At 45.4% G+C, this 17,502-nt stretch overlaps 1 protein-coding gene across 8 annotated transcripts in view; it reads left to right on the top strand.

Moving 5' to 3' along the window:
- The window catches only part of Hectd4 (HECT domain E3 ubiquitin protein ligase 4), a 177,548-nt gene that overhangs the window by 46,327 nt on the left and 113,719 nt on the right, over positions 1-17,502 (top strand). For all 8 annotated transcript variants that reach the window (XM_036171561.1, XM_036171562.1, XM_036171557.1 and 5 more), the window contains exons 4-7: positions 1,039-1,169; positions 5,248-5,356; positions 7,226-7,364; positions 9,131-9,301. In XM_036171561.1, coding sequence (XP_036027454.1) covers positions 1,039-1,169; positions 5,248-5,356; positions 7,226-7,364; positions 9,131-9,301 — 550 coding nt within the window. The remainder of the gene's footprint in view (positions 1-1,038; positions 1,170-5,247; positions 5,357-7,225; positions 7,365-9,130; positions 9,302-17,502) is intronic.

Genomic DNA, 17,502 nt, shown 5'->3' with positions numbered 1-17,502 from the left:
TAGTGACAAATAGATTACTAAATCTTGCTAATTCATAGATTACTAAATCTTACTAATTTATAGTTTTGAATGAATAGAGAATCATAGCTAACTGCTTAAGGATGTGAAAGTGTTCCTAGAGTATATATTTTTTAAATTTAAAAACAAGTCCTAGTCTGTGATGAATTCTTATGAAATGACAGTGTGTTCAGATGTAAAGAAGAAGTTGAAATTCCTTTCAATTTTATTATCCAGTAAGACCACTTGTATCATTTGGATATGTGTACTTACTACACATGGCCCTCCTTGCCTCTGTTTCTTTTTCTAGCATACACATTTGTTCATTTAATAAACATACAGTGAGGCTGGAGATGTAAAACTAGGTGTAGTGATGCAGGTTCATTAATTCCAGCACTTGGGAGGTAGAGGCAGAAGGACCAGGGAGACATACATGAGACAATATCACTAAAATCTAAAGCCCCCCCCAAATAATTAAATAAATAAAAATAGAATGAATACATTTTATACACAGATAAATTAAAAAAAAATTAAAGACATTGAAGTTTTTTTGTTTTATTTCTTGTGTCTGTGTGTGGGTGTACACATGCCATGGTATGTCGTATGAGTGTGGAAGAAGTCCACTTGCAAGGATCACTTCTCACCTTCTACCTTGTGGAGTCAGGGTCTTTCCTGTTTCTGTACCACACACTCCAGGCTACCTGGCTTGTGAGCTTTTGGGCCACTGTCCACTCCCATCTCGATGTGGGTGGAAGCGCTGGGAATAGAGGTGTGGACCACTACGTATGGTGTTTTACATCTGTCCCAGGGGTTGAACTCCGGCCGTCATCTTCACAGTGCTTCTTGTCCACCAAGCCATCTGCCTGGCTCAAAGCTTTGTAAGCACTGCTTTGTAATTTTTCATTAAAGTACACTATGAGTGCTGTTCAGAGTGTATTTCTTTAAACCATTTGCATTTGCTCTTTGAGCTTGTAAGTAGACTTCTGATTTGCTGGAATGGGCACTCTTGGATCTTTGCAATTCTCCTTCATCCCTTTACAGGCTGCTGCTTTTGGAAGGGGGACCTGGATCCCCATCCTGTTTACTCGGGGGAAAACACATAGTATCCTGGGGGTATGAAGACATGCTGCCCGCACCAGACAGCAACACTGGCTCCAGTTCTGAGAACAAAGGTAAAGCAAGGCTTGGTGCCCTGGGACCAATACTGAGATGTGAGCAGAGTGGTTTTAGATCACTGTGGCAAATGCTTTGGCTGGAGCCCTGAGTTCCTTTTCATTAAGAGCCGAAGATCCCCATACAGTGTGCTCATTGTTTGCTTTATCAGTGCAAGTCTGAAGGCTGATACTCAGGGAGGTGAGCAGACGGGCAGGGTTTACTGTCCTAGACAAGGGCCGTCTTCCCGGAATCCTAGCAGGTGACATGGTGCTGAAGCTGCAGTGGACATTTGTAAGAGGGTCAGACACGCCCCGTGATGCATTTCTTCTTATCATTTACTGTGCTCATTATGGCCCTCCTGCCCTAAAGACAAAAGAAGGCTGAAGGAAGCTTGAACTGTTAAGTCCCTTACACAAAGTAGGATGTGGGGTATTTTTACACTTTTTTGTTTTGTTTTGTTTTTTGAGACAGGGTTCCTCCATGTAGTTTTGGTACCTGTCCTGGATCTCGCTCTGTAGACCAGGCTGGCCTCGAACTCACAGAGGTCCACTTGGCTCTGCCTCCCTCCCGAGTGCTGAGATTAAAGGTGTGTGCCACCACCACCCGGCTTTTACACAGTTTTATAGGGTTTCGTGCCAGTTTATTATATGACCTCAGCAAAAATGAGTAACCTACTTGACAGACTCTTCGGCTGACTTGGGCCTCCTCATTGGCTCTGCAACTGTTTAGACAGCACCCAGGTCATCAGTTCTGCTCAGCCTTGTGCACTGCCCTCTCACTGGGCAGCACAGCTTGCCAAGAGTAGGCTTTGCTTCCAAACTGGTTTGTCATTGTAATTGGCCATCCCTTATTATAATGACATTACTTACTGTAACATTATAACATAGTATGTCATTAGCTGTTACATAACCGATGAAATAGGAATAAGAAAAAAAAAAAAAACCCTGAAGAATGTCTCACTGAGCAGTGATTGTTCTGGAAAGACTCAACTGCACCTCAGAGAAAGTGGTGCAGGGTAGGTGGGTATGGAGTCGAGAGCCTGTCCAGCATACCCCTTCATTCCCAGCTCTCTGTGAGACTCCTCACCGAGACTCCTCCCCATCAAGCCTAAGGCACAGAGTGCAGTGTGAGCATTGGTAGCTCTGTACTTCACAGCCCAGAGCCATTCTCTCATAACCCTTTCTTCTGGGGAGGCCTGAGAGGAGGGCAAGGAAGGTATGGACCACATGGTTGCCAGAGAAGCAGACCGCCTGCTATGCCCAGGCAGTGCTCACAGGGATGGGCTCCAACCTCTGCCTGGAGCTAAGACCTTTTTATTCTCTCTTCTAACCATCCCTTTGTCTCAGCCTCTCTAGTTAGAACAGTTCTAGGTAACTTTTGTTTGTTTTTTTCCAGACAGAGTTTCTCTGTGTAGCCCTGGTGGTACAGGAACTCAATCTGTAGACTAGGCTGGCCTCAAACTCGGAGATTCTCCTGCCTCTGCTTCCTGAGTGTTGGGATTAAAGGTGTGCACCACCACTACCACCACCACCACCACCACCACCACCACCACCACCACCACCACCCACCTCCATGTAACTTAATACTGAAACATGTGGCATTGGCAGAATTTGTGAGAACACTGGAATAAACCCCATGGATTATCACTCTCCTTCAATAAATACCAACTCCTGATCAGTTTGTTTAGTTGGTCCCCTTCATTCCTGTCTCTTGTCAGACTCACACACTAAAGGACTTGGACTATGTAATCTAAAGGTGGGCAAGTAAATGTAATTTAATAGTTTCAAGTGAAAATATTTAAGATGCCACAGGGTACGGTTGGGATGTACCTTTAATCCCAGCATTCTAGAGGCAGAGGCAGGTTGATCTCTGTGAAATGGAAGACAGGCAGGGCTTTGCCTCTAAATTAATGAATTAATAAAGTGGATCTGAAAAGATGGCTCAAAGGTTAAGGTTAAGAGTACTGATTTCAGAGCTGGAGAAGATGGCTCAGTAGTTAAAGCACTGGCTGCTCTTCCAGAGGACCTGGGTTCAATTCCCAGCACCCACATGGCAGCTCATAACTGTAAGTTCAGTTTCAGGGGATCCAGTGCCCTCACACGGAGTATATATAGGCAAAACACCAGTGCACATTAAATAAATAAATAAATCTTTAAAAAAAGAGTACTGATTGCAACCAGGTAGTGGTGGCAGAGGCAGGCAGATCTCTATGAGTTTGAAGTCAGCCTGGTTTAGAGAGTAAGTTCCAGTACAGCCAAAGCTACACAAAGAAACCCTGTCTTGGAAAACTCCCCCCCCCCCAAAAAAAAGGTATATATAGAGAGTACTGATTATTCTTTCAGAGACTCGTGTTTGAGTCCCAGCACCTCCATGGCAGAGAATAGCTGTCTTCTGACCTCTGCAGGCAGTACATCCACAGTGCACATGCATGAGCACAGTACCCAGGTACATAAAATAAATCTTACAAAACACTACAAAAAGTTTAGGGTGTCAATTCATATTCTAAAATGAACATATACTTTTACTAATTCTTTTCTTTCTTTTTTTTTTTTTGTAGGAATTAGTAGGTCTCTATTCTCTCAGATTAGTAGACTGAAAATTTATCATGATATCAGATCCAGTGCTGGTTTGAGTGATGTGACATTGAGATTTATTTATTTATTATATACGCAGTGTTCTGCCTGCATATGTGTCTGCGGGCCAGTAGAGGGCGCCAGATCTCATTATAGATGGAGCCAGTGCTCTTAACTGCTGAGGCATCTCTCCAGCCCATGACATTGAATTTCCTCTAGTATGACATGCTTCAGTCAGACCAACTCTTGAAATACAACGAAGGAAAGATTATAAAAATAAACACTGAAGTCGGGCGGTGGTGGCGGTGTACGCCTGTAATCCCAGCACTCGGGAAGCAGAGGCAGGCAGATCTCTGTGAGTTCAAGGCCAGCCTGGACTACAGAGGGAGTTCCAGGAAAGGCACAAAACTATACAGAGAAACCCTGTCTCGAAAAAACAGACAAACAACAACAACAACAACAAAAAAGAAATTTATGGGCTGGAGAGATGGCTCAGCGGTTAAGAGCACTGGTTGTTCTTCCAGAGGTTCTGAGTTCAATTCCCAGCAACCACATCCGTAATGAGATCTGCTGCCCTCTTCTACATGCTACATGCAAGCATGCATGTATGTAGGCAGAACACTGTATACATAATAAATAAATAAGTCTTAAAAAATAAAATAAAAATAAACACTGGAAGTTTTACCTACATCCTCATTTTAAGGCAAATTCTTGGGAGATAGGTTAGTAGTCATTTAACTACGACATAAACTGTTTTTAGAATGGGGACCCGTAGCCAGATGAGAGCTATAAGAAGGGAAGTGGCTGGGGAAATGGCTCAGCAGGTATAGGCACCTGCTGCCAGGTCTGACATTTGACTTTGGTCCTCGGCTCCCACGTGGAAGGAGAGAACAGTCTGTAGATTTTCCTCTGACTCCCCTCCCCCACCCCAACACACAGTGTCTGTCTATCTCTCTCTCTTTCTCAATAGATAAATAAATGTAATAAGACATTTTTTTAAAAAGAGGTCATACTTTCATGCTAGTCTTTCCAGATAAAATTAGAATATCCAAATGGCGAGTCCAAAGAAGATGATTTTATTTAGGTCCACATTTGTCATTACTATACAATATAATTCCATTGCCATTAGGGAACATTGGCTTGGCACCAGAGAGCCACTTAGGTGCTAGCTGCAGTGCAGCCTGTGAGGTGCATGTTTTTACCCCCATGTTACAGATGGAGAGGCCCATGGTCCTCTAATGAAATCCTGGTTCCCGAGAGCCCTTCTTACTGAGAGCTCATTCTCAGTCATTGCCGGTCAGTTAGGGATGTCAAAATTGACTCGGGCCTTTTGAGTGGCCTGCTAATAACCGTGTCCTCAGTCCCTGAAACTGGTCCCAATTCCCACCTGCCTTTTCTGTGTTCAATTTGGAGATTCAAGCCATCTACTGTTGAGGTAACATTGAAATTTTTATTTGAATTGGGAATTCATGTCAGTCAATTTGCATTTTTATAGCCTCATTGTGTGTGGAACTGATTTCAGATGCCGACTTGGGGCGCTGCCTCACCGCAGACGGGCGTTACCTGTACACTACCAACTCAGCTGGAAGAGGAGTTAGCAAGTTGGGCTCTGGACTGCATGGCACTCTCAGGTCAGTGGGGGGCTTGCCCAGTGTGGCTGGAGCACTTCACAAGTCTGTGAAAGAGACTCAGCCAGGGTCCTGATCCTCTTATAGTGACCAAGGAGCATGTCTGAGCTTAAACAGGCCCTGTCTGCCCAGCTCTTGCTCTGTAAGAGTGCTCCAGCTTTACTGTCATGGAGGTGCTTGGTCACCTAGCCAGAATGTTCTCTTGCATGTCAGCATTTTTTAAAAATGACTTTTAGACGGGTAGTGGTGGCACATACCCTTAGTGCTAGCACTTGGGAGGCAAAGGCAGACAGATCTCTGAATTTGAGACCAGCCTAGTCTATAGAGCTAGTTCCAGGACAACCAGGGTTACACAGAGAAACTCTGTCTCTAAACACCCCCCTCCCCCAAAAAAAGACTTTTATTTGTATTTAAAAATATATATAGACGGGCGGTGGTGGCACACGCCTGTAATCCCAGCACTCGGGAGTCAGAGGCAGATGGATCTCTGAGTTCAAGGCCAACCTGGTCTACAAAGCGAGTTCCAGGACAGCCTCCAAAGCTACAGAGAAACCCTGTCTCAAAACAAAACAAAACAAAATAAAACAAAAACAAAAACAAAACACACACACACACACATATATAAATAATTTACTTATTTATTTTATGTTCATTGGTGTTTTGCGTGCATGTATGTCTGTGTGAGGGTGTCAGATACCCTGGAACAGGAGCTATAGACAGTTGTGAGCTGCCATGTGGGTACTGGGAATTGAACCTGGGTCTTCTAGAAGAGCAGTCAATACTCTTAACCATTGAGCCATCTCTGCAGCCCCTATTTGTATTATTTTTAACAAAGATTTATTTATTTTATGGCTCCAGCCCCTATTTGTATTATTTTTAACAAAGACTTATTTATTTTATTTCATGTGTGTGAATATTTTGCCTGTATCTAAGTATGTGTATGCACACATTTGAGCCTGGTGCCTGTGGAAGTCAGAAGACAGAGTCAGATCCTCTGGAATGTAGTTACAGATGGTTGTGAGCTGCCATGTGGGTGCTGGGACTTGAACCTAGGTTCTCAGCAAGAGCAAAAAAGTGCCGGTAACTGCCAAGTCATCTCTCCAGCACAAGATTTTTATTTTTAATATTGTGTGTATGCAGGGTCCCTGGAGTTGGAGTTACAGGTAGTTGTGAGCTGCCATGTGGGTGCTGAGAACTGAGCTCTGGTCCTTTGCAAAGGCAAGAAGTACTCTAAACTGCCAAGTCATCTTCCTTTTCTTCCTTCCTTCCTTCCTTCCCTTCCCTTCCCTTCCCTTCCCTTCCCTTCCCTTCCCTTCCTCCCTCCCTCCTCCCTCCCTCCCTCCCTCCCTCCCTCCCTTCTTTCCTTAGTTTCTTTTTTTTTCTTCAAGACAGAGTTTCTCTGTGTAGCCTTGGCTGTCCTGGATCTCACTCTGTAGACCAGGCTGGCCTTGAACTCACAGAGATCCGCCTGGCTCTGCCTCCTGAGTGCTGGGATTACAGGCGTGTGCCACCAATACCCGGCTGGTTAAATAATTTTTGTACATGGATTTGACATTACATTTAAGGTGACTTTCAGTTAAATAACTTCTGTGGATTCTGTCAAACTATAGCTGAGATGTTTTTAGTTGAGATATGTTTAGTAAGTCAGACCGTTTCTCTGATTTTTTTCTCTTCCTCTTTCATCGATATGGAAATTAAATGTTTGCTGTAATTTGTCAGTTCTGATGTTAATATAAAACTTGCTCCTTTCTCTTAGCTGTTGTGTCTAGGTAGTCATTTACAAGGGTTAGGTTAGAAATGTTTGTATTTGTATAGACCCGTGTAGGGCTGCAGATACATCCTGACATTCCACCTGCATCTCTTGTCTTCCAGAGGGTTTGTGTACTGCCGCAATGAGGAGCTGGAACCAGGATGGGTGGCGTATGGCAGTGGCCACCTCCTCCATCGCCCTGTGTCTTTTGACAATAAACCTCATTCCCTTTTCCAGGTCCTAGACCAGAACACACTGCAGGTAAGCAGCAGAGCACCATGCTAGCTGTGTCTGGGAGGCCGAAGTAATACTAGCCAGTACACACAGACACAGACACACACACACAGACACACACACACACATACACGCCAGCACAGCCCTTTCTTTCTTTCTTTCTTTCTTTCTTTCTTTCTTTCTTTCTTTCTTTCTTTCTCTCTCTCTCCCTCTCCCTCCCTCCCTCCCTCCCTCTTTCGTTCGTTCATTCATTTATTTTTTTGAGACAGGGTTTCTCTGTGTAACAGCCCTGGCTGTCCTGGAACTCACTCTGTAGACCAGGCTGGCTTTTGAAATCCCAAGAGATCTGCCTGTCCTTGCCTCCCAAGAAGGCTTGGCCTGGATTTTCTTTTTAAAACTTGGTCAACATCTTTATTGGCTATCGTTTTCTTTCTTTCTTTCTTTCTTTTTTTTTTTTTTTTTTTTTTTTTGGTTTTTCAAGACAGGGTTTCTCTGTGTAGTTTTGCGTACCTGTCCTGGAACTTGCTTTAGAGACCAGGCTAGCCTCGAACTCACAGAGATCCGCCTGACTCTGCCTCCCAAGTGCTGGGATTAAAAGTGTGCAGCTCCACTGCCTGGCTCGTTTCCTTCCTTCCTTTCTTTTTTTTTTCTTTGAGACAGGGTTTCTCTGTGTAGCTTTGGTGCCTGTCCTGGAACTTGCTCTATAGACCAGGCTGGCCTCAAACTCACCTGAGATCTGCCTGGCTCTGCCTCCCGAGTGCTGGGATTAAAGGCGTGCACCAACTGCCGCCCGGCCATTTCCTCTCATTTTAAGTGCTAATGTCTGGCAAAAAAGTTAATGTGTTGGTGCTGGAGGCACTTCCTGTGCTCAGGGCTGGGGCTGGGACTGGTGCTGTCTTTTGGTACCAGGGCCTTTTTTCTTTTCTCCTTTTCCCTTCTTCTCTTTCTCTGCTTTCCCTTTTAACTTCCTTCTCCTATCTCTTTCATGCCCCTTTGTATTCGTTAAGTCACTTTTAGGTAGACTCTTCTTTTTTTTTTTTTTTTTTTTTTTTTTTTGACTCTTCTTAGGTGCTTTGGACATAAATATGTGCTTCCTAGCTGTTAAATACAGTTTGTGTTTTGAAATTTATATACTAAGAGAATTTCTGAAGATACTACTTCTCTAGAACTTCATGTTGACCCACCTCCCACACCATCCCCATGTGTATACATGTATATGTGTGCAAGTGTTTGTGTGTGTGTGTGTATATATGTGTTTCATGGTAGGGTCTTCCTGCTTCAGCCTCTGAGTTGCTGGGTTAATAGGAATGTGCCATCACATGTGGTTTAAAGACTTTTTTTTTTTTTTTTCAAAACAATCTTGTTCGAATCTTAGATGATCTTTTAATAAAAAACCCAGAGCCAGATATCAGGGTGAAAGCTAAAAGATCAGAGAAGCAGAGCAGCCAGCCACTAGTTCTTACTCTACAAAATCCTTAGCCTAAAGAGAGTGAGTTCCTGTTTCCTCATGCCTTATGTACCTCTCCAACCTCCGAGACCTTGTTTTCAAAACAAAACAAGGGCTGGAGTGATGGCTCAGAGATTAAGAGCACTGGCTGCTCTCTTCCAGAGGTCCTGAGTTCAATTCCCAGCAACCACATGGTGGCTCACAATCTTTTATAATGAGATCTGGTGCCCTCTTCTGGCCTGCAGGCATACATGCAGGCAGAACACTGCATACACAACAAATAAACAAACAAACAAACAAATAAATATAAAAAACCAACAGAAAGAATCTCTGCATTCCTGTCCAGGTGTGCCAGACAGTGCCCATGCCAGCCAGTCCCCTCCCCGCAGGCAGTACCATGAGTACCGTGCACCTCTCTTCGGATGGCACTTACTTCTACTGGATCTGGTCTCCTGCAAGTCTAAATGAGAAAACCCCAAAGGGACATTCTGTCTTCATGGACATTTTTGAACTTATGGTGAGTTTACCTCTCATTTTGTGTCATTTCAGAAAAATATTTTTTGCTTTCATTTCAGGCCCATCTACAAAGTGCCTGCAACCCTTATAGTGCCCAGTGTGCCCAGTTTCCTTGGCACTGGTTTTCCTCTTGCATGCCCTTGGAGACTTCTGATTTAGGGCTGTGTGGGGTAGTGGATCCTGTCTTTCTGAAGAGTAATCTGGCAAAGAGAGGAGATGACATACTGTATGCATTGCAGGAGGGTCTTAGCAGAAATGCTTGTGGGCATAACTGAAGTAGCAGGAATAGCCCCATGGGCAGAAATGAGCACCTGGGATGTCACAATTGGAGCTATGAGAAGGTATTGGGAGCCAGTAAATAGTATTCTACCCTGTGGGTTGGAACATGGTCAAGGTCCTCGCTGATCAAGAGGAGCTTGGGTTCTGGCTGCAGGGCAGTTGAGTAGCTTGGGATGATGGTAGTGAATAAATAAAAGATTACTTATAAACAACTAAGAAACTAAGTAGTGATTTTAGGCAGTGAGAGATCCCGTCTAGTTTGCCAGATAAAGAACTTGGGAAAGCCAAATATGATGATGACCCAGAAGGCTAGGAAGGCTGGGGCAAGGAGGGTCATGTTCTTGAGGCCAGCCTGTGCTACATAATGAGCTTAAGAATGACTTGTACTGCACAGCGAGGCAGTGTCTAAAAAAGGAAGAAAGAAGAGAGGCCTGGAGCGATGGCTCAGTGGTTAAGAGCACTGGCTGCTCTTGCAGGGTGTTAGAATTGGGTTTACTGCCAGAGTCTGTCTCCAGCAGGCCAGAGAACCTGGAGAGCTGTGGAGGCGGTGACTGAACACACAGGAGATTTATTTGAGGGAGCAAAACTTCCTTCCTTTCTTTCTTTTACTCTTTCCTTTTTATACCTAAGACAGAAATTTCTACACTAAAAAAGATTACGTATTTTCCAAAACCAAATTAACATCTTTACCCAAGAGGAAATCACATTATGATCACAAGTTACATATTTTCTTAGAAGCTTACATGTAGTTAAACATTTTCCTTTGTATTATTTTTCCCACCATGACATCGTCATCCCAAGGCAATGATTCTTTTATTATTGATTAACAAACTTGAAAGCAAGCCAAGTATATTTCAGCTAGTGCCTTTGTACTGGAAAACAGCTGTTCGTGGTTACAGTGTAGCAGATTCTTCCCTGCAGTCTACTCCACAAAACCTCTGGTTACAGTGTAGCAGATACTTCCCCGCAGTCTACTCCACAAAACCTCACTCAAGCGGTCTAGCTAACCGCCAGTCTTTGTCTCTTTTTTCTTTACACACAATAGGGTCATTTAATTTCCTTTCACAACCCTGTTTTTTCAGAGGGGACACTGAAACCTGTGATTAAATCTGTAAGCTATATGGCCAAGGAACTCAGACCCAACCTCGGGTGTTGGGCCATTATTGCCTTCTTTGCTCATCAGGCTGGTTTTCCACAGGCAGAGTTCATGGGCCTATCTACAGTGGGTGAAACTCCTTGTTCTCGTTTTTCCATCCTCAGTGCGTCTCACATTTAGCAGAATGAAGGTGTCTTCTAATCTTATTTCTTTTTTGTATCTCTTGTTAGAGCAACTGTCAGAGCAACCTAAACCATTTCCCTAATCTTCTTCACTGTCTTGACCCTGTATCTTTAAATCATTGATCTAACTAAGCATCATTTTTCTATGAAAACCATCTTCATTATGATCTGCAAGTAAATTGCCCAGTGAGGAGTGGGCTTTTCCCACGAAACAACCACACCGTGCCAGATCCGCTAAGAGCACCATAGCAGCAAGCAGGAGAAGGCACAGCAGAAGCAAGGGGCATTCTGGAGGCAAACACCCCTCCCCCAGGCTTAGCTGTGCAAACCAGTGAGCTGTACTCCATAAACTCCATTGCTGACTGCAGCTCCTCCAACATGGCCACCTCCAGTTTCCAGCACCCACGTGGTAGCTCACAACTATCTGTAACTCCAGTTTCAGGGGATCTGGTATCATCTTCTGACTTCCTTGGGCACTGTACAGACGTGGTGTATAGACATACATACAAGCAAAACATTCATATACATAAAATAAAATAATTTTGTTTTTGTTTTGTTTTTCATGACAGGGTTTCTCTGTGTGGCCCTGGCTGTCCTGGGACTCTCTCTGGAGACCGGGCTGGCCTTGGACTCAGAGCCTCTGGGATTAAAAGGATATGCCACCATCGCCTGGCTAAAAAAAAAAAAAAAAAAAAAAAAATTAAAAAGATATTTCAGAATAAATGATACTGGGCTTTAATAGATATCTGACACAAGAATGGAAAATGGTACATTATTGTGAAATTTTAGATCATTTAGAATAAAGTGAGAATTCTAAACTTTCTAGACATAAAACACACATATACCAAATGATGAGGAATTAGGAAAAGACTAGGCTAGTCAGTAGGTTTCTCGATGAAAAAATTGAGATTTATTTTCAAACCCATGATAAACTGATTCCCAAAGTATGAACCAGCTGTGAAGACAACACGAAGCTGTGTTTAGGTATCTGGCTTTGCAGTCAAAGACCACCCCTGCTGTAGGTGATGAAACAGCCTTGCTGCAGCAGAAAGCAGGGGCTGGGGAGGGGAGCATGCTTTAGGTTGGAAGGAGACCTTGGAATCATGGGGTGGGTGGGGGTGGGGGTGGGGGGAGTCTGACTCAAACAGATCAGCGTGTGCTTTGTGTCTCCAGGTCTCCTTCCGCAGGACTTGGATCGGCAACACCTGTACCTGCTGAGGTGTATACCTCACTTAGGCCTCACAGGTCCTGTCCTAAGACTCCTGCTCTTCCTGACTTTGGAGTGCCGGGATCAGGAGCTGAGCCACCCATGTTTGTCTTGCTCCTCTCTTCTTTCTCTCCTTCCTTTTTTGTCTTTAGTCACAGTGACTTGTCTCACTGTGTAGCCCAGGCTGTCCTCAGACTCACAGAGATCGGCCTGCCTCTGCCTCCTGAGTGCTGGCATTAAAGGTGTGTGCCACCATGCCTGGCCTTTCATCCTCTCTAGAACCTTCTTGAGGTACAAACATCACACCACTACACAGCTCTTTCCCAGTCCAGCTGTGGTTTACTTTTCGTTCAGTTGTCAAACAGCCTTCTTTTTTCTTGAGCATGTAGCTGTGTGCGACGTAATTGATCTGTACACGGTTACAGAAACTACTCACCTGCCTGTGGAAAAGCCTTGTGTGCCCATCCTCCTAGCAATCATGATCCACAACTCATTTCCAAGACCCTGTCCGTCCACTCTGGCTGCTCTTCTTCCTGTTTGGCATATGGCTTTCTACTGCAGGTGTTTAGACGCCTTCCCAGCAGAACCTGTTCCTGAACTAGAGGTGCAGAACTCAGATGAGTAAGCTGTCATCGGATTTAACTAAATGGCTCATCTTTCAAAATGACTTGTCGTGAAATGCCTTTTGCAATGATTAAGTAACCATTATAGGGAGACACTTAGGTGTATGATGTAAGAAATGGAATGTAGGGGCCAGTGAGATGGCTCAGTAAGTAAAGGAACCTGCTTTCAAGCCTGAGCACTTGAATTCAATCCCAGGACCCAAATGGTAGAAGGAAAGAATGACTCCCACAGGTTATGCTCTGACCTTTCAACACATGTCATGACACACACATATCTACACGTACACATACACATACACATTGTATTAGTTAGTTCAATAGCTGTGATAAAACACTGTGACCAAAAACAACCTGAGGAGGAGAGGCTTTATTTTAGTTTACAGCTTATAGTCCATCATGCAGGGAAGTCAGGACAGGAATTTAAGGCAGTAATCTGGAGGCAGGAACTGAAGCAGAGCTCATGGAGGGTGCTGCTTACTGGTTTGCTCTTCATGGCTTGCTTGCTCAGCCTGCTTTGCTATACAGCCCAGGACCCCTTGCCTAGGGGTGGCACCACCCATTGTGGGCTGGACCCTCCCCCACCACTCACTAATCCAGAAAATTTGAGCCAGGGCATGGTTGCACTTACCTTTAATCCCAGCACTCCAGGAAGCAAAGGCAGGTGATCTCTGAATTCAAGGCCAGCCTGGTCTAATAGGGAGTTCCAAGATAGCCAGGGCTATACAGTGAGACCCTATCTCATAAACAAAAAACAAACAAAAAGAGAAAGAAGAAAAAGAAAGAAAAACTAACCAGCACATGCAGAAAGAAAGGAAAGAATGAACTAAAAGAAGGGGTGAGTAGTGGAGAGAAGCGGGAGGGAGTGTGGAAGGCACCAACCAATCAAACAAATGACTAGCAGTGGCCATGTGCTGCCTGTGGGCACAGCAGCCATACCACCTTCAGACTGGACTGTGACCTGGAAGCACCTCCTCCCCCCCTTTACCCACAGTAGTCCAGGCTGACAGGGCCTTATGCGGCTGGCTTACAGGAAGGAGTTTTCATAAGGAGCAGAGCACTCATCATGCTCCTCTGAGCCTCAGGCTTATGTGCAAAAGTAACATGGTCAAATTTAGAGTTGGGGGAACTCAACGGTGCGGGAATACAGGCTAGGTCATTCTTTTCTGGGGTACAGCCTCCTGAAACTCCAGCCTCTTAGAATTCCAACCAACCTTTGAGGCTCTAGAACTGCCTGCACAGCAGCCTGCCTGGACCCTCTGCTGGGGCTCCTGACACTCTACCTCTCAGAGCACTCTTCTTAGGTCCTGCTTGTTTTGCCTGGAAGGTCCCCTGCTCCTGGAAGCACTGCTTCTCATAGTGAGACTCAGTGGCACCTTCCCCCTTGTGCTCCCTTCTCAAGTCCTGGGTCTCTCTCTCTTCTCCCTAAGAGTTGGTTTCCACAAACTATGACCTGGATAAGTAAGATACTCTCCTTCATTCACTCAAGCCTTTTGTTGTTGTTGTTTTCCTTTTTGAGGCAGGGTCCTTCTATGTAGATCAGGTCTGCCTCTGCTCCCAGAATGCTGGCTTAAAAGCATTTGCCAGCATGCCTGGCTGTTCATTTAGTTTAAATGAGTAACTGCTATATTGCTTTGTCTGGGTAGCTGGTTGGTGAATCTTTGTCTTCATGGACTTGGGTAGGAGCATGGGAGTTAATTAAGAAAAGAGGAAGAAAAACATAAATACAGCTGGTGCCAAATGCTGGGAGGAAAGAAAGTAGGGCAGTGGGAGAGGACAAGACCGCCTGTGTCTTAGGTGGCTGGTGGGGCCCTTCCTAACAGGCAGGGGGAGCAGTTTGCTTGGGACCAAAGGATTTCTTATGACATGACGCCTCGATGCTAAAATTAGAACTATCCTGGCAAATTGCAGAGATTAGACAGTCTGTGAAGAGAGGACAGCAAGTAACAAGGCCTGCAGTAGAAGGCCAGTGTGGCATCTAGGAGGGGACAGGCCATGGTCACTGAGAACATGGTGACAGAGGGCCAGACTGAAGCAGCTGAGACTGAGTAGGTTAGCAGATGCCAGCCCTCACGGCCTTCATAGTAGTATAGATTGTTTAAAACACATTCATTTATTTGCATGGGAGGGGATGCACTTGCCATGCATATAGAGGTCAGAGGACAACTTGTGGGTTCCTCAGGCTTGACAGCAAACATCCTTCCCGACTGAGCCATTTCAGCAGCCCAGTGTCATGGGTTTTAGTGTAGCTGGGAAGTCAACAAAGGGCTTAAACAGGACAGGATGTGGATTTATAGTACTTTAAAAAATATTTTATTTTTAATTATGTGTCTATGTATGCGAGTGCCAGTGCCCACAGAGGCCAGGGACATCGGATCCCCTGGAGCTAGAGTTACAGTTGTGAGCCACCCTAAGTAGATGATGGGAACCAAGTGCTCTTAAACTACGGAGGCATCTCCAGTCCCAGGACTTATTTATGTTTTACAGTGATTGTTGGTTGATGTGTGGCTAATTCACTAAGTAGAAGGCTGCCTAGAGCTGGCCAGTGGCCTGCACTGGGAGAGAAGCCCTTGTCGCTGCTAACTGTACTGCTTCTCACCCCTCAACTCTACCCTCCTTTTGCGCTCAGTCGTCATGTACTCTCTGAGCGGCATGGCTGAGTGTTGCTAAAACTGCCCAAGTTCACACCAAAAAACCAATGAGTTTATTAGGCTTCCTTACAGACTATAGATGAGAGATTACTCTATGGGAATGTGGGAGCTCCTCCCCCAACAGGGGGCACCCGAAAAGCCTTGACCTACCAGGACTTCCTTGTAGCTGCAGAAAGGGAGACCCTCTTTCCAAGTCTTCCCTGGTTTATAGATACTATAGCCCTTCCCCAGGGCCATGTATAGTTAAGGCAGAGATACTTAAAACAGTTGGTAGAATGACTGGATATTCAAATGAGGGTCTCTGACCCTCCCCACTCCTCCACGAGGGATTATGAACAGTTAACATACCCAAGGGATAACCTTTTTTTACAAGGGGGTGCAGCTGAACTCCTCAAGATGGTGGTTGCTTGGCTCAGAGTACAGTCACCCCAACACTGAGATTGTACACATTTAGTCCTCGTGCCCTAAACCTATTCCTCCTGCTGCTCACTGGTGCTCTGTCCTCTCAGTTTGCAGAGCACTGAGTGTAGTAAGAGTCTGTTTTACATTAGCTATTGATTTCCTCATAGGGCCAAATGGGTAATGCTTTTGAATGCCAAGCTTAATGAGATCGATTTTTGTCTTGGATGCTTTTACAGGGTTATATTTAGAGTTGTGTAACATAAATAGAGCTTGAGGGCGTGGGTAAAATAATGCAGTAAGAAGTAGATGTATTAAATTTTAGGGGACAAAAGGCGATTTAAGTAGAAATGCCAGAGGCAGGGGTGGGAGCAGTGAGATAAGGAGGACACGGCTTAAAGCAGAAGCAGCAGAGAAATGGGGTGTTGGCACAGAGGCTGGAGCTGCAGTGAGGGAGGGCCTATGGGAAGTGCCTCCCCAGGGCTGGGCAGGTTCTGGGGACCAAGGCTGCAGGCATGCGCCTTCTCTCGGGCAGCTGGCATTCAAGGACAGGCCATGAATGAGTTACTGTGTGGTCATTTCAGAGAGGAGCAAACAGTGGGATGTGCTCAGTTTTGGATGGTGGGGGACTGATGGGAAAGCAGGGAAGGCTGCTGGTGACAGGAAGTCACCTGTGAGTTGGTGACTTTCTGAGACCTGAATGATAGGATTGAGCCAGCTCTGGGAAATTCTGGGTACAGTGTTCCATCTGAGGTCTTGGACACCAAAGGCAATGGCTTTCATAAGTGGAAATGTGGCGCTCGGAGGCAGGAGACAAAGAAAGTGTTTACAGTAACAAACCAGGGAAGGGCTATACCACGGAGACCACAGAAGCAACAACTCCAGAGGTTTGTGGCCATGGCCACCCACAAGGGAGTTAAGGGGAAGGTGGGTGGTTCAGTCTTTAGGTTACAGTGGGCTGTCCAGAGTGGCGCTCGTGAGAAGGTACAGAGTTAAGAGGAGTGAGAAGCAGAGGGTATGGGAGCAGAGCAGCAGTCTGGGGCTCCCCAGAAAGCCCTTCCCTTCTCCGCAGTGAACATGTGTGCAGCTGCCCTGGGATCTTCTGGCTGCACTTGTCAGTTGTATGCTTTCTCTTGCCCTTTGCTGCCAGCCTTTCCCTCTGTACCTGGCTTTGCTTTCTGTGGGCTTCTAAAGGCCTGGCCTGTGGCACCCTCGTTCTTGTCTTCAGGGGTTGCAACAGCAGGCCAGGCTTGCTGGCTTCCCTGGTAGGATGGGTTTCTGAGGCCCTCCATGTCTAGGAGAATGGGTTTGCCAGGGGCATTGGTTAACACAGGCCTCCTTAGATGGATCAAAGTTTTTGTTTTAAAAACACATTCTTGTCGGGCGGTGATGGCGCATGCCTTTAATTCCAGCACTGAGGAGGCAGAGCCAGGCGGATCTCTGTGAGTTCGAGGCCTGCGTGGTCTACCAAGCGAGTTCCAGGAAAGGCGCAAAGCTACACAGAGAAACCCTGTCTCAAAAAACCAAAAAAAAACCACCCAAAACCCCACATTCTTTCAAACTGGATGGTGGTGGCACAAACCTTTAATCCCAATACTTGGGAGGCAGAAGAAGGCAGATATCTGTGAGTTCGAGGCCAGCCTGGTCTACAGAGCGAGATCCAGGACAGGCACCAAAAAAACAGAGAAACCCTGTCTTGGAAAAAACAAACAAAACAACAACAACAAACATCCCACTGGCCCAGATCTGAGTCACTTGACAGTGAATC

This window comes from Onychomys torridus, chromosome 22 (assembly GCF_903995425.1).
Source record: "Onychomys torridus chromosome 22, mOncTor1.1, whole genome shotgun sequence".
Lineage (NCBI taxonomy): Eukaryota > Metazoa > Chordata > Mammalia > Rodentia > Cricetidae > Onychomys > Onychomys torridus.
The sequence above is the reverse complement of the archived record's forward strand: the minus strand, read 5'-3'. Positions and strand labels throughout refer to the sequence as shown.